The sequence below is a fragment of the Heliconius melpomene genome, chromosome 17 (assembly GCF_056956725.1).
Source record: "Heliconius melpomene rosina isolate 202511_hmr_F chromosome 17, ASM5695672v1, whole genome shotgun sequence".
NCBI lineage: Eukaryota > Metazoa > Arthropoda > Insecta > Lepidoptera > Nymphalidae > Heliconius > Heliconius melpomene.
The window spans coordinates 15,124,097-15,144,547 of NC_140405.1; the positions used below are offsets into that span (position 1 = coordinate 15,124,097).

Sequence of the window (20,451 nt, forward strand, 5' to 3'; positions counted from 1 at the left end):
AGAATGATTTTAAAATTTATTTTATATTTAATTTTTACAAACTAAAGTTTTATCTTATGATAGAAAGAACAAATTAAAAATGAAACCCTAAAGCTATCAAATACCTTATTTATACTGAGATTATTTTATTTTCTTTTGACCACGATCAATCTTAGATTTTTTTTTATTATCTGACCACTCAAGTGTGAAGGTAATCAATTAAGAACAAAAACCATTTCATATATGTATTTTATATTTAGCAAACATCTAATAATTTACCTTGAAATGTGAAGGACATAACAATTTATTTGTATTAATAATGCAATAAAATGAAAACTCGTGATTTTTCATAATATTTTATTCAACTAACTTAATCATTATATATTATTTTGCCTAACAATTTAGGAAAGCTTAAAAACAAATTATTTCTTGACACTTAAACATTTTGTGTCTATTTTAGAAATATATTATAATAAAAAAAATAATGAATCAATGACCACCTTCGAACGCTATAACCAAAGGCTTACCTTGTTGGTCGTCATATCGATCGTTAGATTTACAATTGTACATGGAGACTACGCCATATGTGAGAATGCCTAAGCAAAACACAGTGACCATAAGGCCTGCGAGGATTTGAGAATTAAAGTAGGGGCCGCAGTTGATGGCTGGACCGAAACATCGAGACTCGTTGCCCGATGCATTCGTTGACCTTATATAGGAACCAGATTGGAATGGTTGTATCTGTGAAAATAGATACATAATAGTTTAAATATTTGACAGACTATGTTTTTTGGTACATTTATTTTTCTTGATTACACCTTTATTACGCTGTATCAAGACACTCCGGCTTTAGCTTTTAATACCTGATAATGTGAAATGGTGACTGCACTGCCGTCTCTCAGGTTGACTAGTGTTAGTGGTTCACTACACACGTAGGACCAGTTCCAAGGAGCTCCCACCTTCATTTCAGTACGACCGACTTCCTCACCCCACTCCAGCAACATAACATTCTCTTAACACAAAGTAATATGATTAAAATTTTAAAAAATGGGGCTACAAATTGAATTTCATTTATTGAGGGCGTAGCAGCACAGCGTCTGACTGTGAACGCGGAGAGCGGCGTTGAGTTCTGCCACTTAACACGCAATGTCTTTAAAATTGGGCGTAAATTAAGGAATGGAATGTCTTAGCATTAGGTTCTGAATTACATCTGTATAAACATTTCAATGACTAACTTTAGTTAGCATATTATGATAGTCGGTATTTATTTAGCTTCACGCTGTATCAAGCTAATAGCAGATAGGTGGGCGGCAGTCTGGCGGTGGGAACCGTTCCAATCTCTCCCACAGTTAACCTCAATCCCGTCGTTTCCCCCAATTTTCGAGACGTTGTGTGACGAAACTCATTGCTGAGCTTTATCTTGTTACCAGAAGGAAATGAAAATACTTCATTGGAAATAAAGAATAAAAAAATAATCAGTTAGGAATTAAACGCGACGTTTATATTCGATATTAATTTGTAAATTGAAAATCTCACCAACAATCCAACTCTCATCTTTAAAAACGAAGGCAAATTCTAGTTCAAAGTCGGAATACGCCATGCGCGTGTTCAAGCGTTGCTCCTCCCACGTCTCCTCCGCTACTAGAGGGATCTGGCTGAATGTAGATCTCCTCGCGCCCATTGTTGTATATACACCTAGGATAATAAAAAATATATTTTTATGAAACAATCATGTTTTCTGTTTGTATTATTTTTATTCTAATAGTAAATGTTTTCGAAAGCAGGCATACGTTCTATTACATTCTTTCATTTAATTAATGAAAATAATTTATTGCCCTGTGTGGGAATCAAACCCACAATCGTCACGTGTTAAAATGGCGCCTTAAATCTATGTATATCTCATTGTAATGATGGCAATTGGTATAATGAGTTCGAATTATATAATTTGGAATGTTTAATTAAAGTATAAATATTTAAAGAAGCTATTGTCACTATTTTTAACTACATGAGCAAAATTCACCAACCAATAAATCTAAAAAGAGCTCCGGAACTAGAAATTGTGACGCCGGGCTGACGATAGCTCTTCTGCGGCTTAATAGGCACAAAACTCTGTTTCTCAACTACAATAGGATTTACTTTGCCCGTGTAAAACGCCAATATAGGTCTTGAAGCTATTTGTCGGACGACCAAATATACTTCTCTCATTAATAAATCGTGTCGTCTTAAAGCACTCGCCCGTGTCTCATTTACATTATCCATGAAGTAAACGTACAAATGTTTGTATTTACCATCGTAAATCTTGAGTTTGGTACTGGAGTCGCTTAAATAGAAGATATTAAAGTTCTCTGGCGGTAAATATTGTTTTAAAGTTTTAAATGGCTGCGCAACAGCTGGGAGGAAACGTACTTGGTTCTCCTTTAAGCCCTGACGCAGATGATAGAATGGAGTTCCTACCATATCCTTAACGCTTATGTCTTCAAAACAGAAGGATTCTTCTACAAAAAGAATAACCACAGAAGTTCTTTTTATAGCTTCCTCGATAACTTTTACAAAATCGCTAGACTTCAATTTAGCGAATGGATTTTGGTCCATAGGTACATGTGATAGGACTCTTTCATGGTCTAATACAAAAACTGGTGTTGTATCTCTTTCAGCGTTACTAGACGACAAAAAAAGGAAAAAGATAATATTTTTGTACATTTTTCGTAGTTTTAAGAAATATTTTGATGACGGAAGTGTATTGTATTCTTTTTAGTTTTATTTCTTAAGGATATGAGGAACCAAGAAGGTTTTAAGAAAAAAAAATATTACAGAAACTTACTGTGAAAAAAATATTTTTATTTTGCTCATTAAAAAAAAACAGCATTTCTTGTGTTGAGCTTTGTAATTTAATTTTAATAGTTAAGCAGGTAGGGTAGGTATGGCAACGAGACAAAACACGGCGTTAAGTTCCGCCACTGAATATCCAATTCCTTTTCCCAGGTTTCCTGGACCTACCCTGCAATGTGTGGAACACAGTGAAACTAAGAAAAACATTTTTATGGATTCAAATTAACTTAATTTTTTTAGCCTCAGGAAGCTAAACTATTTTTTTAAGTTATCTATTTAATGTGATTTCCCAAATTTTATATTTCTGAAATAATATTTAATTTTACAATATATTCGTTTCTGCCTTTATACTGGCAACATTATATACCATAGACAAGCGTCAAAGTAATCATATGATCACTTTTCACATGACCAATGGTTCTTCGTCATCGCCCATTTTCCGTCTTTTTATGACAATTTCTGGGCTAAAAACTTATTAAGTAAGGTAGTCCTAAACGTCCACTAGGAATAGTTATAAAAATGGCGTTGTGCCGTTTAGTATTCCCTCTTTTAATGCTAAGTGTCGTGTCGAGTTATGCCAATATACATGTACCAGTATTTCTTTGGGGCGATTTGAAAACATCAATAAAGTCGAATCCCTTGTCTACCGTGCCTCAAGAAGATTTCGAAGCTATTTTGAATAAAGAATTAAAAGCCGATCCATTCGTCGTAATTTTCGTCGACGAAACTTTGTCTGTTGAAGATTTCTCACTCAAAGACTCCAATGGCGACTCTTCGTTCCCCTATTTACACGCTAACATTGGTAAAGCTGTATACTTACCTGGTGTGGAGAACGCTTTATCCATCCTAAACAAGTTGGCGAACCCTGAACAAGTGGACCGTGTGAAACTAACAGAAGACGGGCTTTCTGCTGAATTTGAACCAAGGGACGTAAAGGTACTCCTTATAACGCTTAAAGATGCTCGTGAGGGTGAATCAAGGGCTGAACTGCTCCGTCGTCATAACGATTTCATGGCAGATATGCTCACTAAGCTACAAGAACAGTATGATAACATTGTAGCGATATACACTGCAGAGAATCCTTCCTGGACCATTGCTGAAAACCACTCTCGAGTCCGTCGTCAAGCTGGAGAGAGCCAAAGAGACTATGTAATGGATGGCCTGAGGTTGTATGTGAAGAACATCATTCTTTCCGTTGGAAGTGAAAAAACTAATTTGAATAACATGGCCAGTTTCTCTAGCAAATTCAATGAAACGGAAATGTCCACAACAATGAACTTTGGAGAGAACTCCATCACTCTAAACTTTTTACAGAAAGCTGGTTATTGGTTCTTCAGTGAGTATTCACTCTTTTTTTCAATTATATAATTGTGTAGGATTTATGCAAGTGGGTGTTGTGGGCAATGTTTTGAATATTTGGGTAATGCATGGGGAATGGAATGTTTAATACTAGATTACCTCTGTCTGGTCTGCTGTGCTGTGCCTGTGCCTGCATGGCTTCACCAGTTTGAACTACACAATCATTTAATTTTCCAACCTGAATTACTTTTGTGATCCGATGATATTTTCATTTTAAAGACATCATTGAAAACTAAAATTTCAGCCAATCGAATAATAAAGTTATTTGTTCACTTTCTTATTTTTAAACTGATTTACTACAACACTAAAAACACTAAAACAACATTACTAAATCTTAAGAGAAGTTTTAAAAAATATAGTAGTGAAAACTGCATTTAAATTGGTTAAGATGTTTCTGAGATTGCAGAGTGGCTGTTTAAACATGTTGTTTGCTGATTTGACTCCTACTTGATGATACAAATAATTTCCTAGCTGTGGTAAAGAGGCAAACTGTGGTGTTGTAAATAAAGTGGTGCATGTGGAATAGAATGTCTTAATATTAGATTCCATCAGCCTGCAGCATGAATCTAATGACAATGAAATGACTAAAATTTTCCAGGTTCGGTAACCCTCCAACAAAGCTCACCATCGGCAAGAATAGAGGAGCTCCAACCCAACTCTGAGGTGCACTCCATTATGGGTTTCTCATATAGATGTGGTCAGAATGTCTCCTTCGCCAGTCAGAGCTACAACATTGTTTTCCAAGACTTGAAGGTAATTTTATAATTCTGTTTTGTGTAACTTTGGATAATTCTGTTTTTACTTATGGCTTTTTATATTTTTTTACAATTTTGAGGAAATTAATGTCCAAAATTGAAGCAGAAAGTGAGAAGTGAGTATTTGATACTAGGTTATCGCTGTCTACCCACCCTGCTATGTGTGATACGAGTATATAAATTATTAATTTAAAAATGTTATCTTACACTAAAGTCAGAAATATACTTTTTTACAATATATAACCAATTTATGTAGTAAATCTTGAATTTTCTAAAAAAATAAGTACTCCTTTTTATAAATTAATAATTTTAAACTTACAGGTTCAACCCTTCTTTAAATCATCAAATGAGTCCCAACCTTTCGGGGATTCACTCAACTGTGTAGGTTTCTTCACTGTTCCCATCTGGTCTGGCTTATTTGTGGTCTTCATTCTTCTAGCCATCACCTTCTACGGCATCATGATGATGTTGGACATCAGAACCATGGACAGATTTGATGATCCCAAAGGAAAAACAATTACAATTAACTCGGCTGAGTAATTTCACCCTTTGTCACCTTGTTATTTGACAAATTTTGACAGTTTTTAATCTGCACCTTAACTGTCAATGTCAAGTAAAAAAAAACTAATTAGACACATTCATAGCTCAAATAATGTTATAGCTTGAGATATTTAAAGAACACTATTTTTAATGGTACTATTTGAAAAAAATTTTTTTTTATTTTTTCTTAGTGGACAAACAAGAGTAAATAGGAGTTTTCTCTCTTTTTACAGGAATTTTCAAATTTGTTGTTGATTTTTTTTTAATAACTTGTCTATGGTAACTAAAGTAAAGCTTCTTATGAACGTAAATTTCGATTTTAGATTTTTATAATATAACCAACTATGTGCCTGTTCATATTACATATAATGAAATAAATAATTGAATGTATTTAAATGTGTGAATTGTGATGTAGAGGTCATGTAGGCGTTTTTAGTCGAAATTAAAATAATCTAACATTTTTTTAAATTCGAGAAAAACTGAAGTAATATTATATTCTTAGATATTAGAAACGCTTTCCTTAAATCGGCCTTGAAAGTGTGATTTTTAGAACAACGATTTCAATAATTCAGAGCTTCAAAATATATTAGAAACTTAGTGTTTATTAATAAAATAATAATTAAAGAAATGAGTGCCCTCCAAGCTAGTGCCAACTTCATTCCAATGTTTCTATAAAAAAATGAACTATTGTAATGTATAGTTGTATTTTAAGTGACCTTTTGCAAAGTTCAGGCGAGCATACATTTAAATAGCATATTCTTATCACATTTATTATCTGTTATTATTATAATCTTACCAAAATATAAATATGTTGAATATTGTTAAGATCTTTGCCTTCTTCAAAACGAAATTAAAATAAATAATAAAGTTAACAGGTTTGATTCCTGTTGGAGGTTTTGCTCGTCTGAATAAAATATTTAGTAATAAGTGAAATATATTTGAAATAATGTTTATTATTAATGTATTTACATCCATATATATATGATTTTGAGGCCCTTTTAACATTTTTTGTTGATTTTTTTGAACTATTAAATCATGAGACCAAGATTTTTTTTTAAGTATCTGTCCCCTTGTGAAATGTTATAGAATAAAGCTTATATAATGTTTAATTTATTTTTATTAGTAGATAGATGATCTAGCTGAGTGCGAGTCTACATTGCGGTAAAGTACAGAAAGCTTAATTCAGGGCAACCTTACTTTGTCTGCGGCTTCTCCCGCATGGTCAAACTCGCTGTGTATTGCACATGGCACATTCTAAGTGCGGCAGATAACTCTGGCCAGGGAGTTCAAACTCCACTTTCGTAATATTAGAATAGATATAGTTGAGAACCTTGTCTCGTGATGTTTTTGCCAACAACGCCTGTAAGTGTGCTATTTTTACTTAAACTGTTAACTATTGAATACATTAAAAATAAAAAGATCTTGCTGGCCGGTTATTGTGTTATACAGTACTTGATATTTTATTTTAGTTTTAAATTGCTTAATTGGCATTACTAATGGGTATGTCAATTATAGAATAAAAATACTATTTAATATGAATATATTTATTAAAGTAGTAAAAAAACTAAATACTGGAAATATCTTTTAACACGTTTAAACATAATTCTGCACGTTTATACATACGTCGGAGAATAACATAAAGCTGTTTTTTCAGCTTCACGCTGTATCCCGCATACATCAGGGTAGACAGAGGGAACCTAGTGTTAAGACACTCCGTTTCCCACGTACCGCCAGATCTCGGCGCACAGCGGGTATAAAGGCGTAACATAACGCCGCGTTTCAGCCCCAAAGTTATCCCTTTTACTCTTTCCCTGCCCCACTGTGAGGGGCACAAAGTGTAACTAAACGCGATATGTTCTGGGCTCGATTCTCACTTGAGGAAATGAAATGTTTAATATCTCCATGAGTATTTCTTCGCTGTGGTATCGAGGCAAAGCGCGGCGTTGAGTGCCGCCACTCAACACGCGATGCCTCCAAAATTCTGCGGAACATTGGGAACGGAGTGTGTTAACACTAGGCACCCTCTGCCTATCATGCTGTGCGACTGCAGTCGTGACGCTAAACACGACAATTGGCTATAACGAGATATAATCACAACATTTCCTATTTCCTCCTTTTTATTATTTACATAAAAAATGATTGGCATATTTTTTAATATATTTCAGCAAATCTACTTTCCTTTTCCTTTCCTACTTGCTTGATAAAAAAATGAGTCCGACTCGTACTTGGCCACTCCAATTATAATTATTTATATAACGAAGTACATTTCTTAAACAGTATAAGTGACGGTGCCATATTTCTCATCTGTCATAACTTTATCCACCCACGGGTAGATAGCTGGTACATTCACGTAGACCCCGGGACGACCTTTGACCCCGCAACCGATACCATACGCTACCATTCCCACCACCGCGTATCTAACGTTTTCACCATTTTTCTGAAATAAAAGAAATAAAAAAAAAATAGTAGATAGAAAAATGTTCAGAACCTACTTACATTATAATAGGTAAATGTAAATATTATATACATATACTTATATCTTATATATCTGATGAAAAACATATTAGATAGATACTTTTCCTTTTTTAGCTTCACGCTATACCTATCCCGCGCATAGCAACGTAATTAGAGGGAACCTGCGAACCTAGAGTTATGGCACTCCGATCCCAATAAGACAATTCCGTTCTCCACTTTCTGCCTAATTCTCGAGTGGCGGAACGCAACGCCGTGCTGGGCGTCACTAGAGCGGAGAAATGTAAACACTAAGTACTTCATTACCCCGAGTGGGAATCGAACCCCGATTGTCGCGTTTACAATCGCACGCTTGCGCCTCGACAGGCATGGCTCGGCATAATATATTACTCTCTTCTACAAAATATGTTCAATTTAAAAAAAAAAAAACTTATTAGAATTAAAAACTTACATTTATAGGACACACTAAAGAGGACCCTCCATCTTTATCACACGCGTCGACACCCTCCTGTCCTCCAGCACAAGTCAAAGACGAGTGGATCCTGAAGTACGGGCCTAGTCTTGTTGCTTGTAACTTGGTCTCGCAGGCTTGTGAATTTACTAATGATAGTTTTGTCTGTAAAATGTGTTAGTAAATAAAGATCAACGGATATGATTGATAAAAGAAGTGGTTGAGTGCGAGTCGGACTCGCACAACGAGGCTTCAAGATTACAGTACGGCGCTCAGGTACAGGTACAGAAGTACCACAAACTGTAGACCTAATTATTCCACGCGATCTAGGGATAAATGGTCTTTACAGACTGATAAAGTGATCCTAGTGAGGTACCGAACCCTAAAAAGCACGCTTCACCTGTATCCCGCAATGGAGGGTAGGCACTTAGGCAGAGAGAACCTAGTGTTAACACACTCTGCGTACAGCGTGCGACTTTCCGCCCAATTTTCGAAACATTCATTGACGGAACTCAACCCTGCGTTTTATTTATCAAAATGGTACAATGAAAATAATATACCTACTCGTAAATATAATCATTCTCCTGAGTAAGGATGAACCATTGCCCTTAAAGGCTACATTCGTGTTGAGTGGCGGAACTCAACGCCGCGTTTTGCCTCAGTACCAGAGCGACGCTAATACGGTTGCAGGTTTGATTCCCTCCCATTAACCATCGTAAGCTAGTACCTACCGATCGACCGACAATCCAAAATTATAATATTCATATAAGTATATCTTCAAGGTGTTATTTATCCTGTAGTTCTAGTTGTTATACGCTTGCCTAAAGTGACTTACCTTCTTCAATACCACGGCATATTTATTCTTCTCATTGAATAATCTTCCCCATCCCATCGTGAAACATTCAGTATCGGGCTCCGGCATCACCTTGTTCAGACAAGCTAAGCCCATGTGAGGGGCACTTTGCAAATCGAAAGGTTTCTTAAGGAATATAAGAGCTGCATCGTAGTACAGGGAAGCTGAAATATAAAAGAAAATAATTAGTATTGTCGATGGCAGTGGAGGCAGTCATGGCGTAGCGGGATAGCGTAACCACCAGCGTAGCCTGACGTAAAGGTGCCAGTTTATTGCTTCATTATATTAATCCTGTATATGCAGTCAGGCAACTAAGAGATAGTTATTAAATAATTACATGTTAAATAAAAAAATAAAATAATTAATTATACTTATGTCGTAGCGCAGGGGCACCAAGTGTGACTGTAAACGCGACTGATGGTGTGGTCGATCCCCACTCGAGGAAATGGAATATTTTATTAATTTTAATTTCTTCACTCTGGTGTCGAGGCAAAGCGCGGCGTTGAATTCCGCCACTCAACACGCAATGTCTCCAGAATTCGGCTGAAAGTGGGGAATGGAGAGTCTCAACACGAGGTTCCTTCTGCCTATCCTTTAATTATACTTACCTCTAAAGAAATCTGGATGGATCATAATTTTTCTAGCGTCTCTTTCTTGAAATTTATATTTTTCTAACTCTGTCTGCGTATCCCATTCACCTCCACGGCATTTAAGCTTAAAAGTTTTTTAAAATACCAATTAATAATAAAGTAAATTTAATACCCATTGTGTATTATTTTAATATCAATATTTGTTACAGAAAATTAAAGAATGTAGAGAACAGGGAAGTGTCAGTAGGTTCTGCCTGCGAGCATTCATATACTTTCATAGATAACTGATAAAGTTTTACTTGTTAACACGTACTGCGGCTTGAGATCGAAATCAGCCTCATTTAGACCTCACGCCGCGCGCCGCACTATGGGACGCTTTCTATAAAAGCGTGCCAAAAATGGTCGAAACAAAAGTCGTAATTTCAAAGTTCTGTTGATTGTTCTATATACTAGAATAGACTATCTTATCAATACAACAAGATTTTTATTTTTGATAGCAGTTTAAAGTATCCAAAATGATCTTCAATCAATACACTTCGATATTTCCCTATTTTCCATACTGCATATAGCGATATTTAAGCGTTAGTTTCTTAATAAATTTCTATAGTAACTATATTTATGTTATACATTTTTATAAAGCTCATTGTTTTTTCTTTAAGAAAATATAATTAGTGTATAATAAAAATCTATATTTAAAAAGATATCTTAAAGTTTTTAGAAGTGTTATATTTTAACATTTTCATATTTTCAATTGGAGTTTTCATTGTTGCCGCTGGCTGCCGCTGCCGAGAAAACTATATGTATGTATACAAGAACTATTCAAGAATTAAGGGAAAGAATAAAATTTTGCGCATATTTGCGCCATTTTGATTTAGAGCAAAAAAACCAAAATGTAGTAAAATGACAATTTTTGATATTTCGTGAATACTGCTTTTATTTTAAATAATTGGCGTCCTATTTAGTTCTATTTTGTTCTATAAGTAGAAAAAAACTATCAGAATGTTTATTTTAACATGGAAAATAATAATATGTCTATTTTTGAAAGAGCATATTTGTTTTGAAATATAACATTTTTTGTGGTCATTCCAACTACGAACATGACAAAATTAACATTTTTTATGTGAATAAACAATATTATGTGAATACAAAATAAAATATTTAATTAATTTGATATGGTTTTGCACAAAATACTTTTCTGGACAAGTATAAAAAGACCAATTATAACTGGTTGCTTTCATTAGAGTAACCGGACTTTTCCGCATTGTTTCTAATACTGTTAACTTATTAAAAGATATACATATATTTTATGCAACATGAGTGAATTCGTTTGCAGTAGACGTAGCTTATGCACTTTTATAATTGAAGGGAGAAATACTTCTGAAATAGAAAACTTTTAAAAGGATAACTTCAATTTATCGTCATCAGACGTACAAACTATAATGAACAACATTCAAAAATTTTTTTTATATAATTCTTCACACTATGTCATCAGGACTTGCCGTAAATGTCCAATTGAAACTCCAATTGAAAAATTCGATCAATATACACTTAATACAGCGCAATTGTATGTTAACAAATGTAACAAGTATTACATGCCTTCTTCGGTGCATAAAATTCTTATACATGGAGCTCAAATTATACAGTACTATGCGATTCTTCCTATTGGGCAACTTTCTGAAGACGCTCAGGAAGCAAGAAATAAGGATTACAAAAGTATCTAACGAACTGTTTGACGAAGCTAAAGAACTTCTGCAAATCACAGAATAAATTCCTTGTTTACGTCACTATTTTTATAAAAAAATATTTTTATATTACATATGATACATCAGTTTCTTGTTTAACACCCTAGATTCAGTATACTTAAGTTACTTTTAATGATTTAAAAGTAATATTAATTTTTAAACATCTTAATAAGCTCTTATTTATGACAATTTCTAACTTTGAAATTTTTTTATTAAATAACTCATGACTTTTATTAATATCTATTTTATGTCATTGATAGCAAATATATTCAAGTATATATATGTAAAATTTCAACACTTTGCGATGAAAACTTAATGAGTTACGGATTTTTGACACGAAGCGGGTCATTCCGTCCCACTGTGCGCCGGCGCGATTTATGTTACTAACGGATATAAAATATGAGGCCGAGAAAGACCTCAACTGCACCCACTCAGCTGAAAGTACTTAAAAATAGGTCCCGCAGCGAACGAATTAATTGAACAAATGTGGACTTTGTGGTGCACTGTGGAGTGGGAGTTTCATGTAACTAACCAAAGCGCCTCGTCGAGTTTTTCCACTTATGTTAACAAGCAATATCCCAAAAAAAAAAAATGAAAACGATAGCGGAGTGCCTTAACGGTATGTTCATTTATTCCTTCCCTGGTAAACCTGATACAAGCGGGATACGGCGCGAAGCAACAACGGGATTGAACTTTACTTTGATCTAACACAATTACCTCACGAGGTTTGATGTTATGTAGTTTATGTGCGGCTGTTAGTACTACAGACGGATGTATCAACGAACCTCCACCAACATAGTCATCGGACACCCACACGTTCACATTCTTTCTTTTCCTGAAAACAACAAATATATAAACCCATTGTTAAAACACTCCATCTCCACTAAGATACTTCCGTTCCTCATTTTCTACCGCATTTTGAGGTATTGCATGTTGATTGGTGGATGTCAGCACCGCGCTTTGCCCCGTTAGCAGAGCGAGAAAATTAAATATTTAATATCTTCGAGTAAGAAACGAACCCACACTCTTCACAGTCTCCCCACTGCACTATCGTCTCTTTGTTTGAGTGACTAAGTCTGTTCCCCGTCTTCTGTCTATTTTAAAGACATTAAACGTTTAATAGTAGAGCTCTACGCAATGCTGTATCTTACTATGTGTTGCACTCGAGTGTAAGGTAGTGAGGTAGTTTGACGCGCGGTGTTGAGTTTTGCCACCGAACATACATAATATCCCGATTTCAAAGTGGAAAGCGGAATAACTTAGCACTATATTCCATCTGGCTAAAGAAAATTCGCGAAAACTGAAAAAAATTACTTGATAAGTGCAATCATCCATCTATATTCTCCATAATTGGCGTAAATTTGCTGGTCCTTAGTTTTATTAGGAAATATATATGTTCGTACATTATTCCAACCGCACTCATCTGTAAAAAATACAAAAAAAATAATATAAATATAAAAGAAAATAATTAATATTTATAAAATGTCTAGAAGTAAGTGGAGAGATCATAGTAGGTACCATGACTGTTCTTCACATAACCCTCATAAGCGTAGGAATGGAGGAGGCAGGTAGGCCTGAGCCCACCTCCCAGAACTTTTAATAACAAAAAATTAATATTATTATAATTATTTTTTTTATATATAATTGCAGGTACAGATATAATTACAGTATAATTATTATATTATATATTGGTTAATTCTATTTTGAATATACTTTTATTAAATTAGTGAATAAATTTTACATTTTTAAATATAAATTATTATATTTTTTTTTATTAATAATTAATAAAATTAATAATAAATTTATGATTATTATAATAAGAATAAGAAAGTACGCGGCGTTGAGTTCTGCCACTTTAGTGGTCAATACCCGACGACACAATTTTAGTTTCGTAGGAATACAATACGAACGCGGTGTCTTAACTGTAGGTTCCCTCTGTCGACTCGCTATGTGGGGGATAATCGCGAAATTAAGAATAAAAAGAGAGCTTATAATGCTTATTACCATCTATTGATACATCTTGTCTCAATATCTCGTCACCGATAGTGACTTCGCTTGTCGTGTTGGTCCTCTTTGGTGCGGGCGCTTCTGTATTAACTTCGTCTTCAACAACCGATTTAAGCCCGCAACAAACCTCTAAGTATGAAAGACATTTTCGTTTTCCTCTGGACACAAGAAGAAAAAGAAAATGAATTATATATATCACATTAGTGTCTGTAGCGCTCGCGGCTTCACCCGCGTCAATTATTATGGTTACTTCCCGTTTTGCGGGTCAGTCGCACGCATCTCACGGTCACGCTAGGTATCTCGTATATATTATTGGGACATCGAGTGCTCAACCATCTCGCGTAGTCAGAAGCTGTGCCGCTGCGATCAGTCAGCCTCAAAAATTAAGTTACGAGGGAAGGTCCAAAAGTTCGTGGAATGAAAAGGTTCTAAATGAAATGAAGCAATAAATCTATTTTTCCTTTTCAATATAATCACCCTTAAGCTGAATACATGACCTCTATTTATATACTAATGATGAGTCCCTGAGTAGTATGACATTAAGCGAGCGCCCCCTATGCCCACTGACTCCCCTCCATTCATACGAACTTTTGGACCTCCCCTCGTATATTACACAATTGCCATCCCCGTGGCTCACCGTGTGTTGCCTTTTACAGCTTCATATTTCCTACATAGGTTCAGTTCAGTTCTTAATTTATAGCGTTTCGAGCGTGCCAGTTCTACATTGGTAAGACTAGGAGCACCGGAGTGAAGTCTGTACTACGAAAATTACGCCAATAAAATCGGGACCATGTAACTTACCGAAAATCTATCAAAGTAGTGCCATCCTCTATTATATTTTTATTTCCATCACATTGGAAGTACTGTACGCATTGTCCCCGTGTACCGTCGTCGAGAAGGCAATCTATGGTAGTTTCTGAAAAAATATATATGTATGGAAAACTTTGAAAAACTGGATGGACCGGCAGAAGATAGTTCAGCTCAGAAGAGCAGACCAGCCTCAACCAGTCAACAGTTGCTCTCGAATGCCAGCCATTCACCATTTAAATATTTTGTTTAAATAGTTAAATGCTGTAACTCACGTATATCAGTTGGACTCAAATCAATCTTTTCTTGTTCGGGTTCTGTAATTAAAATATTATACTTTGTATAATAATGCTTTTTTTTTATATATATTTTTAACTATATTTTAAAATTGAGAAAATTTTGATAACAAAAAAACAAAAAAAATTACCTGTAACTTTTGTTTTATTTTCCTGAGACTGCACCCACTGAGAAGTTTCATCATCTGATGACAACGTAGCGCACAATGCCCCGTACACTAGTAGGATATAAGCTCCATAGCTGTAAAGAAACATATAACAAAACTTTATATTTCAAAAAGATGAAATGTGAGTCATCGGCTCTTCTCACTAAAACTGCCTTGCGAGGTGACGTTGTCAGCTATATTATTTAAGGTGACTTAAAATAATTACCTGAAAATACAAATTGAAAATGGGCTTAACATAATGATGTACTCCCATGTTCCCTCTGTGTCATGTCTACGAATAAGTGGGGTAGGCTGAAGGATACTAGTGTTGTTTCGTCTTTTTACTAGAGCTAAAAAGCGAAAAGTGGTTCCAGGTGTCCTTTTCCTTTCGGGGTAACTAGAAATGCTTATGGGAATCACCTAGACTTGACGCGATAATTGTGTAATCTAAATCTATGTGCAGAAAATGTTATATAGCGCGTTCTTGGCCTTCTCCACCTAATATAATACAAACAATGTTTCTCATCTAATTAATTAAAGACAAAGTTAACTACAGATTGTAGTGGTGTCTCTTGCAATGTTTTGATAATTGGGTCTGTGCGTGGGGGGGGGGGGGGGGGGGGTAAAATAAAAAACAAACATTTTGCTCTTTATTCTCTTAATTTGGAAGATAAATCAATTAATATCTTTAAGAGCAATAATATAGGTACTAATTAATGTTTAATAAATTGAAATAATTATAATATTGGTATTTCCAGTGGTTTTTACCAATACAGTGTTGAGTGTATTTATATTGAATCCATAATGACGCAAATGGGATTTTCCGAAGCGCGCGAGGGTCGGGAACTTATGTCTTATGCTATATAAATCTCGGCGTTAAATTCCAACAAATAGGCAACGCTCGCAATTATACAGAATATTTAAGCTTAATAAATTCTTATTATTAGCAAATTAAATTGTCTACAACTTTTACAAACGAAAAATACAAGTTACACACAAAAGTAACTTAAAATTATTCATTCATTATAGTCGTTATATCATTTTTTGGTCATCTAACATCAGAGCGTCATAGAGACGGTTTTCTAACAAATAATATTCTCTACAAATTTGTTAAATTTCATTAATTTATCCAGCGATTTAAAGTTAGCTGGGTGTCTGAGGAGCTCGTACTCGCAAGAATACGATAAAAACAAACCAGTACCTGGCTTTGGTGTTTATTAAGACATTGTACAAAAATATGAAACATAATTATTTAGAATTATTTAGATCTAGATAAATTACCTTATATTTTAAATCTTAAAAATTAAATCAGCTTCACACTGTATCCCACAGCGGGGTAGGCAGAGGTGTTAAGACACTCCGTTCCCCACTTTCAGCCGAATTCTGGAGGCATTGCGAGTTGAGTGACGGAACTCAACGCCGCGCTTTGGCTCGACATCAGAGCGAAGAAATAAAAATAGTAATTATAATAATTATTTCATTACCTCGAGTGGGGGATACAAGGGCACAAGGTGTTCGCCACCTTGTGCCCTTGTATCAAAAGAAAGGCGGCGATGAGTTCAACACGGAATTTCTCGACAGTTGGTCGGGAACGGAAGGTCTAAACATTTGAATACAGCGCAAGAAACTGATGACTAAATATTATAATCAACGAATTGCGTCGGATTCATTACAGATAAACCATAAAGCAAGATCATTTATTGCCGTTAGTTTCCTCATGAGATACTCGTGACTAAAAAAACGGTACATCATATAAAATGTGACGCATTTTTGTGAGTACAAAAATACGCAATTATTTCACATTTTCAATACAAAAAAAGCTTGTGTCAATTCACTCAATTCATCATTTTCCTTGAATCCAGAGACCACTTGTCCAAACCAGATTAACAAAAAAAATGTTTCATATAAACATTCCACTGACTAAGATTCGAAGTTGCTACCACAAATAACCTATATAATAGACACTGTTACGCAAAAATATTAATTAAAATCACTTTATTATAAAAAAAGCACTGGGTACATCACTAGCTGGCAGAATAAAAGCTTACCTAAGCCACATTTTGTACAGAACGACCGACTCCGTCGCGTCGTGTCTCAACACTGGGCTCGGTCTGAACTTAACTCTAAATCAAATGTCAGATATAAGTATATATGTATGTATATAAATTATTTTAAGCAAGTTAAAGCGTTTATAATAATTTGGTAGTTTTCTTTTTTATGAAAAATTGACTAGCGGTACTAAACGCCGCCGAAATCTTTTTATTTAGGTTTTGGAGCTACGCACACGTACGTCATCACATCACAGTGGATTAGTGGGGATTAAAGTTTCGTTGCACGACGTTTGTGTTGTAAATCCTGGGACGCAGCACAGCTTCTGACATGCACATCTACATGCAACGATTGTACGTAAACCACATAAATATTATTTTTGTAAGGGAATCTATTACACATCTAAGAGTATGACTGTAACGCGATGGTTGTGGGTTCGATTCCCACTTGGGAAAATGAACTATTATTTATAAATATTTTAATTTCTATGATCTGGTATTAAGCAAAGGCGCGGTGTTGATATCCGCCATTTAACACGCAATACATAAAATTCCACGGAAAGTGGGGAACGGAGTGTCCTAACATTAGGTTACCTCTGCCTACAGCGTTAAGTTGATAGATAGATCAATAGAATCTATTTATTACCGGATTTTTTATAGAATTGTTATTTCTATCATATTCCTTTAGTATACCTACTATTCTAATTGTATAATAAAAATAATTATCTAGAAATTGGTTAATATTTATCGAGCAAAGTGTGGCGTCAAGTTCCGCCACCCAATACGCAATATGTCAAAAATTCTACGGAAAGTGGAGAACGGAGTGTCTTAGCACTAGTTTCCCTCTGCCAACCTTTTTGTAGCTGTGAAAATTGTTTCGTAAAATCGTGAATAATTCAAAAAAATCGGCGTTGAGTTTGAGACCTCAATAACAACATGCGATCCCTCTAGAATTCCGCGGAAAGTAGGAAGCGGAGTGTGTTTACACTAGTTTCTTTCTGCCTACCCTTCTGGGGTCGTATGTACGGTAAGTCGTCCTTAATTTTTTTCTATTATTAGGTACCGGAATCCCACCGCGCGGGGATTACATTAATAATAAAACTTCAATATTATTTAAAATCTGTATTGAATTCTAAACTAAGTTACATTTTAGATTTCTATTGCAAGCTTTACATAAAAACAGAAACCATCACCACCAAACCACTTCATTGAAAAGCCAAATATAAGTATGTTATTTAAACAATAAGCTAGAATAAATGACATCACATTACAGTACCATCATTCCATTTTTTTATATACTCTTCCTTTCTCTGCTCGCGTCGTTCAAAATATTCGGGGTATTGGGCCTTTTCTAGCGGATGCCAGTAGTCGAGCACCCAGTCGGGTGGCACTACCACGCGAGCGTACGCCACTCCCCCTAATGACCTCGAAACTAGAAGTGTAAAGGAGGAGACTTAGTCTTAGGATGACGGTGAATAGAATTCGTTTCAAAATTATATCATAGAAAAGAAAAATGATTTAATCGATTATCCAACACAAATATTTCTTTCTTCTTTTTTTTTTGTATTGGACAAAAGCTCTTGAGATTAGAAGCGCCTGGCCAAACAACACATGATTAACTAACACTTCGCAATCGGTGTTGGACTTTGTGTCATGAACAGTTCGTGCTGCCCGACCCAGAACAGACGCCGCTTGTCCTTCGCGTCGGCCACGTCCTTGTTCGCGTCGAACCTGCTTCGTAAGATCACTTGATGGTACCGAACGACATTTCTGAAAACCGTCACCAACAGTGGCGTAGCGAGCTTAACTCGCGCCCGGGGCAAACATGCCCCTTTATGAGCGGCGCCCAGGGCATGATGCCCCCCTTGCTGTGTGAAGACAATACAAACATACATACAAAAATACAAATGTTTCCTGTTTATAAAATTAGTAAAGAAAATCTAGACACCTTCCTCCATAATACGACTCGACCTGTCTCATTGCTTTCTTATAAAGATTGCATACTCTCTGTGCGTGCGTCTTTATCTGCGATGGATGGCACATATTTAAGTTGTTGTTTTTAATTTTATTATAATATAAATATTCAAATGTACCTATAGACATTTGTTATTCCGAAATTATAAAATTTTATGAATTTGACTTTTGTATTAACTCTTTTTTTAATTTCTTAATTGTCTTCTTACAAATGATAACAAAAATTGTAACTATAAAAAAAATAAATTAATTGAATAATTTAAATAATTATTTAATTCATTATTTCAATTAATATTTGTTTTTTGACAAAAATAAAATAATCATTATTATTTGGGATGTGACGATGCACAGCATCTGTGAGAGGGCGCTGTATACTTCCCTTTGATTATCCAATGATTTTCACTTCCGGTTGCTGTCTTCGACCAATCAGCGATCGCCGGAAGCCACGTGGTCTCAGGTGGTAGGGCGCCGGAACGTATAATAGGCGACACTACGCTTCTTACCTCATAGCGTCGTTATTTCCCATCAGAGTAACATCGTTTAAAAGTGAAAGTGCTGTGGTAAGTGTAGTGTTGGAGGTGGAATTTCTTCACATCGTGAACCGGATTTCTATGTCGGGCCTACTCCTGGAAAGGCCTCCAGCAAAGATGTTCATCCTCATCAAGAGAATTTGCTTTTGTGAAATTCAAAGGTAACAAAATGGACAACGGGTGAGTCATTTGAATCTCTTGTGTAACAAGTTTCTACATGCATGTAATACTGTTCTATTGCTTGGTATTATATATACCAATACTGTAGTGGATTCTGAGCTTACCGAACACGGCTGTGTTATAACCTACAATAAGGTTAGGTATATGTCTCAGATTTTCAGCAGTTATGGCCCGATTTTATGCAACTAACGGGCATTGCAAAAAGCAAGAGGACTCATCGCTTGTTTAACGCTCTTGGAGACGTTCTCGGCATGTCATGCGATGTAAACGGAGTTTACTAAATAAATCGGTTTTCACCGAGTTTACTTAGTTGTATTATCCATTAATATACTACCTTCGTTTAAATACGATAAATTCGTTAGGAGCGTATCCTGAGCGAGTTATCAAATATAAAAAAAAAAAAAAAAATTCTGTTCTCCTCATATATATCAGGGAAGCGGATTATTTAATAGTTGTCAAAACCAGATGGCGTTGCCTGTCACTCTGACGTGACACCGATCGATGACAATCAGAAATGGGATCGGAACAAGCTCCGGTCCCAACCACCTTATTCTGCGACATATATAAGTCTGTCTATTTTTAGATAAATCTTTTTTATTTATTTGTAATAGGATAATTACTAACGTTGTTGAAATGTTATAATCGCTGGGAGCATGTCCTAAGCGAGTTAACGAATAACAATGGATAAATCTGCGTGGGACTTTCTTTTGGCTTCTTTTGACAATTGCAGGCGAATACTGGGAAGAATTAGACACAAGGATTCGAAGACAATTTCAAAGCCTCCTGGCAGGAAAAGTGAAAACACGGAACATCGGAGGTTCATTTTCTCAATCCTGGAGGAGTGAGGATAAAAGAATTGTTGTGTAAAAGAATTTGCTGCTTATTCATGGTTA

At 35.3% G+C, this 20,451-nt stretch overlaps 4 protein-coding genes across 5 annotated transcripts; 1 reads left to right on the forward strand and 3 right to left on the reverse strand.

Moving 5' to 3' along the window:
- Window positions 1-322: 322 nt before the first annotated feature.
- On the reverse strand, window positions 323-3,096 carry LOC146530566 (V-type proton ATPase subunit S1-like). Its single transcript, XM_085200227.1, has 4 exons — window positions 2,004-3,096; window positions 1,516-1,674; window positions 843-991; window positions 323-720 (listed from the first exon to the last, which is right to left on the reverse strand). The coding sequence occupies exons 1-4, from the start codon at window positions 2,677-2,679 to the stop codon at window positions 469-471; spliced, it is 1,236 nt and encodes a 411-aa protein (XP_085056353.1). The 5' UTR covers window positions 2,680-3,096; the 3' UTR covers window positions 323-468.
- A 95-nt stretch (window positions 3,097-3,191) lies between these two features.
- On the forward strand, window positions 3,192-6,567 carry VhaAC45 (Vacuolar H[+] ATPase AC45 accessory subunit). The gene is made up of 3 exons (XM_085200228.1): window positions 3,192-4,144; window positions 4,766-4,920; window positions 5,244-6,567. Exons 1-3 carry the CDS (start codon window positions 3,328-3,330, stop codon window positions 5,460-5,462), a joined length of 1,191 nt encoding a protein of 396 aa, XP_085056354.1. The 5' UTR covers window positions 3,192-3,327; the 3' UTR covers window positions 5,463-6,567.
- Window positions 6,568-6,990: 423 nt separating this feature from the next.
- On the reverse strand, window positions 6,991-17,025 carry LOC146530568 (phenoloxidase-activating factor 2-like). 2 transcript variants are annotated; one of them, XM_085200226.1, is made up of 11 exons: window positions 16,875-17,025; window positions 14,812-14,921; window positions 14,660-14,701; window positions 14,379-14,493; window positions 13,575-13,735; window positions 12,885-12,993; window positions 12,288-12,405; window positions 9,847-9,952; window positions 9,221-9,402; window positions 8,386-8,550; window positions 6,991-7,899 (listed from the first exon to the last, which is right to left on the reverse strand). In XM_085200226.1, exons 1-11 carry the CDS (start codon window positions 16,883-16,885, stop codon window positions 7,732-7,734), a joined length of 1,287 nt encoding a protein of 428 aa, XP_085056352.1. In that variant the 5' UTR covers window positions 16,886-17,025; the 3' UTR covers window positions 6,991-7,731. The 2 variants fall into 2 exon arrangements, with proteins under 2 accessions (XP_085056352.1, XP_085056351.1); XM_085200225.1 differs by lacking the exon at window positions 16,875-17,025 and adding an exon at window positions 15,053-15,099.
- Window positions 17,026-17,983: 958 nt separating this feature from the next.
- LOC146530569 (NADH dehydrogenase [ubiquinone] 1 beta subcomplex subunit 9-like) lies at window positions 17,984-20,378 on the reverse strand. Its single transcript, XM_085200232.1, has 3 exons — window positions 18,823-20,378; window positions 18,499-18,644; window positions 17,984-18,306 (listed from the first exon to the last, which is right to left on the reverse strand). Exons 1-3 carry the CDS (start codon window positions 18,975-18,977, stop codon window positions 18,137-18,139), a joined length of 471 nt encoding a protein of 156 aa, XP_085056358.1. The 5' UTR covers window positions 18,978-20,378; the 3' UTR covers window positions 17,984-18,136.
- Window positions 20,379-20,451: the final 73 nt, after the last annotated feature.

Excerpts from the sequence above, each read along its gene's own strand:
- LOC146530569 (XM_085200232.1), bottom strand. The coding sequence starts at position 18,977 with ATGTCTATAGGTACATTTGAATATTTATATTATAATAAAATTAAAAAC. Across the intron at positions 18,645-18,822 it reads GAGTCGTATTATGGAGGAAG|AAATGTCGTTCGGTACCATC; the intron begins GTGTCTAGATTT and ends GACGGTTTTCAG. Across the intron at positions 18,307-18,498 it reads TCCAACACCGATTGCGAAGT|TTTCGAGGTCATTAGGGGGA; the intron begins GTTAGTTAATCA and ends TTACACTTCTAG.
- VhaAC45 (XM_085200228.1), top strand. The coding sequence starts at position 3,328 with ATGGCGTTGTGCCGTTTAGTATTCCCTCTTTTAATGCTAAGTGTCGTG. Across the intron at positions 4,145-4,765 it reads AGCTGGTTATTGGTTCTTCA|GTTCGGTAACCCTCCAACAA; the intron begins GTGAGTATTCAC and ends AAAATTTTCCAG. Across the intron at positions 4,921-5,243 it reads TTGTTTTCCAAGACTTGAAG|GTTCAACCCTTCTTTAAATC; the intron begins GTAATTTTATAA and ends TTAAACTTACAG.
- LOC146530568 (XM_085200225.1), bottom strand. The coding sequence starts at position 15,084 with ATGTTAAGCCCATTTTCAATTTGTATTTTCAG. Across the intron at positions 8,551-9,220 it reads ATGCCGTGGTATTGAAGAAG|ACAAAACTATCATTAGTAAA; the intron begins GTAAGTCACTTT and ends CACATTTTACAG. Across the intron at positions 7,900-8,385 it reads CTTTAGTGTGTCCTATAAAT|AAAAATGGTGAAAACGTTAG; the intron begins GTAAGTTTTTAA and ends CTTTTATTTCAG.
- LOC146530566 (XM_085200227.1), bottom strand. The coding sequence starts at position 2,679 with ATGTACAAAAATATTATCTTTTTCCTTTTTTTGTCGTCTAGTAACGCT. Across the intron at positions 1,675-2,003 it reads AGCTCTTTTTAGATTTATTG|GTGTATATACAACAATGGGC; the intron begins GTTGGTGAATTT and ends TTATTATCCTAG. Across the intron at positions 721-842 it reads TCACCATTTCACATTATCAG|ATACAACCATTCCAATCTGG; the intron begins GTATTAAAAGCT and ends CTATTTTCACAG.